Raw genomic sequence first — 7,496 nt, 5'->3', positions numbered from 1 at the left:
CAGCAGGGATGTGGTGTCCCAAGTTGAATAAAGAGGAACAAAAGTTTTTAGGGGGAGAACTGAGTCCTTTATTTGTCTCTTACATGAAAACAGAATTTGGGGAGGGAGGAGAGAGAATAAAGAAGATGAACCAGCTGCTTTGATTTTAAGTGGGAATGAGGGCAGCTGGCTGTGCAGGGTTTGGGTCCCACAGCAACATGGCGATTGTAATTGGACTGTAAGAGGTTTACTGAAGCACCATTTTCTACCAAGTCTTACCCCAAGCTAAGCAGGCCTACGGTTACACTGGAAAGTAACATTGTCTGGAATATTTTCCTTGAAAGCACAGAGGAAGTGACATGCAGCAAGGTGACAGCAGGGCAGGCAATGTGGGTCAGGCTCACCTCCGAGCCAAGGGTCAATTCACAAAGAGTGAGCGGGTGAACTCGACGTAGTCGAAGGCAGTGGGGAGTTCACGGCCTTTGCCATCCACATAGGGCTTCATGTGAGAGACGCAGTAGTCGGCTTGTTCCCGGGTCAGGTTCTGGAGGGGAGGTGGTACGGTCAGCTCAGCCATGACAAGTGCCCACAGGTAAGGGGTTGTTGGGCCAGGCCGGATCGGCCAGCAGACACAGGCTTCCTGACTGTGTGTAGGGTGCCCAGGAGCTCTGGCCCTTCCCAAGGTCCTACCTGGTAGAGCTCCTCCTTAGTCACGTACGGCTTGCCCTCAGAGCTGAGGGCCCGGAAAGCGCTCTCAATCTCTTCACTGGACTTGACATTCTCCGTTTCGCGGCTGATCATGAAAGCCATGTATTCTTGCAGGGAGACATGACCATCCCTACAGGAGGCAGGTACAATGAGCAGGGTGCTCAGAGGGAGGCGAAGACTGTCCTGTCCCCTTTCCCTTCAGCTTACCTGTTGGGGTCAACGGTGTCCAGGATTGCTTCAAACTCGGGGTCAGGCTCTCCTTCCTCTACCATTGGCAGGTCATAGCCCAGGGAACGAAGACAGGATTTGAATTCCTGATGGTTCAGCCGGCCAGACTTGTCTTTGTCAAAGTGTCTGTAGAACAAAGCCCAGGGCTCAGCATATGGTCCCTGCCTCCCATTCACCCTCGGCCAAGGTACCTGGGCCATACTCACTTGAACATCATGCTGAATTCCTTGAGGGCCTCCTCGGTCACGCCTGTTGTGTTCCTAGAAGAAGAACAGAAGTAGGGAGTAGGCCTTCCGTGCAGAGGTGACATCTTCTTCCCTCCTGTGCCAGTCCCTTGTTGACATCTGTACCCTGGGTGGTCCCGCACCCTGGCCCGGACCCTGGTACCTGGCCTGGATCTGCTGCTCCAGGTTGTGCTGCATGCGCATGCCCAGCTGGTCTAGCTGGTCCCACTGCTGGGCCAGGCCCACAGTGCTGTGTTCAGTGTACTTGTTGTCCAGGATGAGGGCTTCCTCCATGGCAGCCCCCAGGTCCTCAATTTTCTTCAGCTGACTTCTCATGGCTCGAATCTCCTGGTGCTTGCGCTGCCAGGAACAAACCAGTGTGAGATGGGGACGCCTCAAGCCCCAGAACCCAGCTGAGATCTCCCAGGGCCAGAAAGAGTCAGGAAAGGAGAGTGGGAGGGGGTAGGATGTGGAGGGGAAAATCTTCATAAAGCAACTGGCAGAGGAGCCAATAAGAATGCGATGTGCAGCAAGGACCTCTTGGCCTCTTCAAATAGGTTCCCTTACAGCAGCTGGCAGAGACTTTCTCAAAAAGAAGCCCCAAGCTGGTTTTTTTTTTTTTTTTTTTTTTTTGAGACAGGGTTTCTCTGTAGCCTTAGAGCCTGTCCTGGAACTAGCTCCTGTAGACCAGGCTGGTCTTGAACTCACAAGCTGTTTTTTAAGTCAAGGGAAAAACAGCCTTGGCAGCTTCAGGTTGAGTGGCTGCCTGGCTGGGGGCCTCTGGGGTGGCCAGAGCACTTTGGGTACTCACTTTGGTAGCTTCGAGCTGAGACTCTAGAGTTCCTGACTCTTCCACCATGCAGGACCTAAACACAGAAGCACAGTGAGCAGGGTTCCATCGCAGCAGATCAGTGTCCACATTTAACTCTTCCTCCTGGTACAAAGTGCCAGAGCCTGCAATGCTGTTCACAGAGAACAACCCATCTGGTGTTGACCTCCCTCTAACAGGCCTGAGAAAGGGCAGGCAAGGCACCATTTCCTTTTCAGAGACACATAGGCCAGAGGCCTCTCAGCTCTTGAAAGGTCTCTTGGGAATTAAATTTGTTCCCCATAGGAACAGAGCAGTTTCAGGCCTGATAGCATGATAGTCCCCCCCTTTCTGCACCAACAGGAGGCCAAGAACCCAACAGACAGGAGTCCTTGGGGCTGTAAGGACAGTCAAGACACTGACAGTCCCCTTAGCCCAGCTTTAATCCCCCTTAGGCTACTGAGGGGAAAAGCCACATTCTAAGAGATGTGCATATCTTACAGCATGGCCAGTAAGATAGCTAAGTGGGTGTGCTGGCCAACTGGTTCCAGCTGAGGACAGCGGTGACAGAACTCTGGATTTGGGTTCCAGCATCTAGACACAGCCAGGCTAGGTCTCCTTTTGAAGGCCATTTTCTGAGAAGCCTGCTTCTCTCCAAGATGTGTGAGTACAAAGAAGGTTCCCAGTGAACAAGGACATCAGACAAGCAGGGTCACGTGCAGGGACAGTTCACACAGTGCACACAGCCCCATCTCCTCTGTACCCATGTCTACCCCAATCTACCCCTGCGACTTCAGTGAGCCAGGAAGAACTCTACAATCTCCCCAAGCTCAAAATGCTTTAGCAAGGCAAGGCACCAGGCTTCCTCCTACCCCAGCAGTTGAGACTCACAGGCACGCCCCATCCCCCGGGAAAAGGGAGTCCCAGGGACGGGGGCAGGACGCAGGGCCAGTGCATCAGAGGGGAACAGAACCTCCTCCCAAGTGGCTAGGGTGTGGGTTAGAAAGCAGAGCCGCCTGGGAGTCCAGAGTGCATTGGTAAAACCACAGTGAGGGAAGAAGAGAAATAAGAGGAGAAGAACCTTCCAGACAGATCATCCCCAACTTCATACTGATAGACACGAATGACCCGACGATATGCTATGCTATTCAAAGAAAAGAAACCAAATGAATATACCAAAGGAAGGCGAGGCAAGAGCATATCGAGACAGACATGTGCCACAAGCTGGCAGCCTGGCATCAGGTGGGAACCATGGGTAGGTAGCTCAAGGGGATTGGGCCAGGTGGGACAAAGCTTGGGAGGAGCCACAGGTGAGGAAGCATGGCACTGCACAGAAACAAGACCAAGAGCAGCAGACATAGGGTGGGGAAGCCTGTGGTGCTCAGGCCATGGCTGCAATCCTTCCCGCCTTGCAAAGCCTCTTACAACCTGACTGACTGAGGCAGGTTTCTGTGGTCATTACCCTTACACACCTGACTTGCCCCTCTGCAGAACCTCCCGGACACTAGTTAATCCTTAGTCTGGCTTGGCCTGGCAAGAATGGCCAGGGGGATGGCCTGGGTACAGGCTCCTGGTGGGACTGGGAGATAGCCCTGCTCCTCCCGGGGACTCCTCCAAGCCCTATCTCCACACCACATTGTAACACAGGACATTCTGCCTTTAGCTAGGGTGAACAATTCTGGTTACCCTCCCCAGGGGGAAGATAGGGCCACCTCAGTCCTAAGGGGGCTGCAGAGCTTCCCTCAACTGGATATTGTACTTAGCCCAAGCTCCTAGCACAGCCATCCAGCGTCCTATGTCCACTGACCACTGAGGCTTAATGCAAATCCTTCTGGTCACCATGGGAAAACAGGCCAAAAGGAAGTTGCTAATCCAATCCTGGTGAACAGGCATGGACAGGGGGTTCTAGGCATTAAGACTCTGGCTTCCTCTCACGGTGACATTCCTTGCCTTGAAAGAGGGGAAGTGACTCCCGCAAAGACCATGCGTTCTTCTAGCAGGGACAAAGGGCATGGACAAGATGGGCAGCAGGCCCATCCTTGGAACCTTTGTAAGCCAGGCCACTGGGGACAAGGGACACAGGGACAAGCACACAAGACACCACCACACCATGAGCCCGGAGAAAGAAGGCAATATTAACCCGTCGAGGAGATATGTTCTGTGGAGATCCAAGCAGCCAGGAGCCATGGTAGTGTCCACATACAGCAGCAGTCAGGGTGGGATGGAGGAGAGAAAAAAAATGAGCAGAACATCAGTGCCCTCAGTCACCACACCTGTCAGCTCGGTCACCACACCTGTCAGCTCGGTCACCACACCTGTCAGCTCGGTCACCACACCTGTCAGCTCGGTCACCACACCTGTCAGCTCGGTCACCACACCTGTCAGCTCGGTCACCACACCTGTCAGCTCAGTCACCAGGGACAGCAGTTCTACCTTAGTGGGGACAGGTGCCAACATCATCTCTGTGGAAATGAGTCACTCAAAGCGACCCAATCAGATCACGCCAGCCTTCTTAGTCCAAGCAGTCCTCCTCACCACCCCATCTTTTGGGGGGTAAGACAAGAGTCTTGCTATAGCCTCAAATGGCACAGAATATGTAACCACACTGGACTCAAGCTCATGGCTATCCTCCTGTGCATTGGGATAACAGATGCCAACTGTACTTGGCTTAGGCACCAGGCTGTGAACAAGCTCCCTGTGTCCCGGAGCTGCAGGGAGCAGCACATGCTCGGGCAGGCCCCAGAGGGCGGGCACCTGGTCTCCTGGATCCACTGGTGGAAGGCATTGGCATGCTGGGCAAACTCCTGGCGCAGTTTGTCATTCTCCTCCTGCCGCCGTTGTTCCTTCTGCAGCTCCAGCTCCCGCTCCTGAGACAAAAGGAAAGCAGATGCTGCTACCTTCAGTTAGTTCTTGACATCTGGCCTCGCACGGGTGGGCTCAGCATAAACATGGTTCTTTCTACCTTGGGGGAAATGTCAGTGGGACTTAAAAGTGGAGAGGGGCATAAGTTCTACTGAGGCTGACCCAAACAACAAACAGCCCAGGGCAGGGAACAGGGCTCTTAAGGGGCTGGCCCATCAGGTGCACCTTAATGATCTTCTGCAGGTTCCTCCAGGTCTCCTCCAGGGCCTCCATGGTGAACCAGGTGTAGGGGTTGGAGGCCACGCGGAAACTCTTGATCTGGCGGTCCAGTTCAGCTAGTTGGTTGAAGTCAGCCTGTGCGGAGCTGAGGGATGAGCGGAAGGCATCGTGAGCCTCTCGAAGGGCTTTGATTTCTTCCAGAGAGTTGCAGCGCACTGGATCTGTCAGGTCCTCTTCTGCATTCTCAAACCAGCTGTTGAAGGCCGATGCCTTTTTGGCAAAAGTCAGGAAGAGGTCCTCTACCTAGAAGTAGAGGGGCAGGGTGTCAGTGTGGGCATTATGTGGGTAAGGCAGTTCCTGGGACTCCGGCTCTCTGCCCCATCTCAGAATCTACCCCACTTCTCTGCTTGGTGACCTTTGGTACAAGCTGTGCTCGTCCTGGGAGGGTCAACAAGTTCAAGGCTCCACATGCTTCAGTTTCTACTGCCTCCAGGCTTATGTTCAGCTCCTCTGGGCTGAGGGCACTCCTTCCTCACAGGCATGGAAGAGGAAAATGGGCTCTATCGTCCCTTCCACTGGTCCAGTTGAATATAACTACCCTTACCTTTCGGAAATGACTCTGGGCCTCCAGCAATTTCTTTTTCCGGGTAGCTGAGTTGGCCAACAGCTGGGTCCATCTCTTCATGAGGGAGGCATGTCGGACCTCGATGGCCTTAGACTGAATGTGTTTGGCAGCTAGCAGCTGGTCTTTGAGGGCAGTGATATTGGCAATGCCCTCCTGCTGGAAGGCCTGCAAGCCAGCATCAAAGGTCTCCTGCAAAGAGAAGTCACAAGTCAGTGGTATGTACTGCAAGGAGCCTAATGTGCCTCAGCTCAGATGGCAGAAGCAGATGGTAGCAGCCCTAGAGCTCCACCTACCTATGTTCCTACTTGCCCTTAGACCACAGATCATGGCACTGTTCTCTTAAGTTCCTGGCCATAAATAAACCCTTCCGTTCTAGCGCTCAAGTTCTGGGCATGGCTCTGTATGGCTTTGGCTCCTCACACAGAGCAGACCATTCACTTGTGACCACTTTCAGTTGACTTTGTGTAACCGAGTGCAGGAAAATGTGTCCCACGGACCCTAGCCTGCTGAAGACAGATAGGCACTTTGTGTCCGAGCCTGGCCAGTCCATCAAGCTGCTGCACCTGTGTCTGGTTCTGCATCTGTGCTCCTCCTCTGGAAACTCTGAGGCCCTAGACTGGAAGTGTTTACTACTTACTGTCCCTGGCCATACATACAGGAGGCCATCCAAGACCTAAAGGCAGAACACCGACTGGCCTGCTCCTAGAAGTGCTATCTGAGTAAATCCAGCCCACCATTCAGGCGGCTAACTGACCTGCTTGGTGAGCAGGGTTTGGACAGAAGACAGATCTCGGCCATAGTCATCAGTTTTCAAGCTGTTCTCCTTCTCACCTGTAAAACAAAGCATGGGACTGTCCTAGCCCTCCCAGAACCCAGATGGGCTAAGAAAAGCCGGCTCCAATTCCAAAGTCACCTGCACTCTTCCTGAGCTCACAGTGGCTGCCTGCTCCCTGTAACCACCACCCTGCCTCAACTGAGTGTGGAAATCTTTTTGGGTCACATGGACTGACACCAGAAACCAGTTCCATTGAACCAGAGGCTAGATGGCACCTTGGCCAGGCAGCTAGTGGGCAATACTGATATGGCCTGACCCTTTGGTGAGCGGACTAGTGCTGGGTCTCTGTATTGCTTGTGTTGAGGTCTGCAGGCCACTGTTCGGTGAACCCTCATGACAGCCTGGTGTAGGCACTGCTGTGGCAACTCTGACTTCGGGATGTTGCTTCCTACTGGGCAACCAGGTCTGTCCTGCAGCAGACTCGGAGCCCATGTCCTAAAAGTTTCTTCTCTACAGCAGAAATCCCACTGTGCGGCAACACACCCTGTGGCTGCTTCGGGTCTTGCTGCACTACTCACCAATCCAGGACTCCACCACGTCAGCCTTCCAGTTGAACTGCAGGAAGGCTGAGTTCTCATCCAGCTTTGCTTTTCTCTGGGCCGCGGCTCTCTCTAAATCAGACACCTTCCCGTTGAGACCCTTCATCTTTGAAGAGATGTTCTCCTCGTGGTGATTGTTCTGGCCAGGGACAGAAGCACACATCAGTTTTGCTCAGCAGTCAGTCACCCATCTGTGGCAGGTTCCCAGCACCAAACTGTCCAACTTCTGTCACATGGGCTCTCTGCTCCCTTACCAGAGCTAGTGAAGCTTCCAAAGGGTGGTACTGAGTAAAAGTTTAAGAGTGAAGACCTGGGACTAGGCCAGGTCCAGCACTCAGGAGGTAGAGGCAGGAGATCTCTCTGAGTTCAAGGCCTGCTCACTACAGAGTGAGTTCCAGGACAGCTAGGGCTACACAGAGAAATTCTGTCTCAAAAAAACAAAAACCAAGCACTCGGGAGGCAGAGGCAG

The 7,496-nt window shown here is 53.4% G+C and overlaps 1 protein-coding gene across 7 annotated transcripts in view; it reads right to left on the bottom strand.

The window, feature by feature from the left end:
• Positions 1-39: 39 nt before the first annotated feature.
• The window catches only part of Sptan1 (spectrin alpha, non-erythrocytic 1), a 71,810-nt gene continuing 64,353 nt past the window's right edge, over positions 40-7,496 (bottom strand). For 4 of the 7 annotated variants that reach the window (XM_041674447.1, XM_041674449.1, XM_041674450.1 and 1 more), the window contains 12 exons: positions 7,007-7,166; positions 6,408-6,484; positions 5,633-5,842; positions 5,035-5,331; positions 4,702-4,814; positions 4,088-4,105; positions 1,951-2,005; positions 1,303-1,499; positions 1,122-1,175; positions 895-1,041; positions 670-817; positions 40-523 (listed from right to left, as the gene is read on the bottom strand). In XM_041674447.1, coding sequence (XP_041530381.1) covers positions 398-523; positions 670-817; positions 895-1,041; positions 1,122-1,175; positions 1,303-1,499; positions 1,951-2,005; positions 4,088-4,105; positions 4,702-4,814; positions 5,035-5,331; positions 5,633-5,842; positions 6,408-6,484; positions 7,007-7,166 — 1,602 coding nt within the window. In that variant the 3' untranslated portion in view covers positions 40-397. Of the gene's footprint in view, positions 524-669; positions 818-894; positions 1,042-1,121; positions 1,176-1,302; positions 1,500-1,950; positions 2,006-3,028; positions 3,092-4,087; positions 4,106-4,701; positions 4,815-5,034; positions 5,332-5,632; positions 5,843-6,407; positions 6,485-7,006; positions 7,167-7,496 lie in introns of all 7 variants that reach the window. The other 3 variants (XM_041674445.1, XM_041674444.1, XM_041674446.1) reach the window with 1 other exon arrangement.

This window comes from Microtus oregoni, unplaced genomic scaffold (assembly GCF_018167655.1).
Source record: "Microtus oregoni isolate MIOR12 unplaced genomic scaffold, Mior012 000025F_ref0000491, whole genome shotgun sequence".
Lineage (NCBI taxonomy): Eukaryota > Metazoa > Chordata > Mammalia > Rodentia > Cricetidae > Microtus > Microtus oregoni.
The sequence above is the reverse complement of the archived record's forward strand: the minus strand, read 5'-3'. Positions and strand labels throughout refer to the sequence as shown.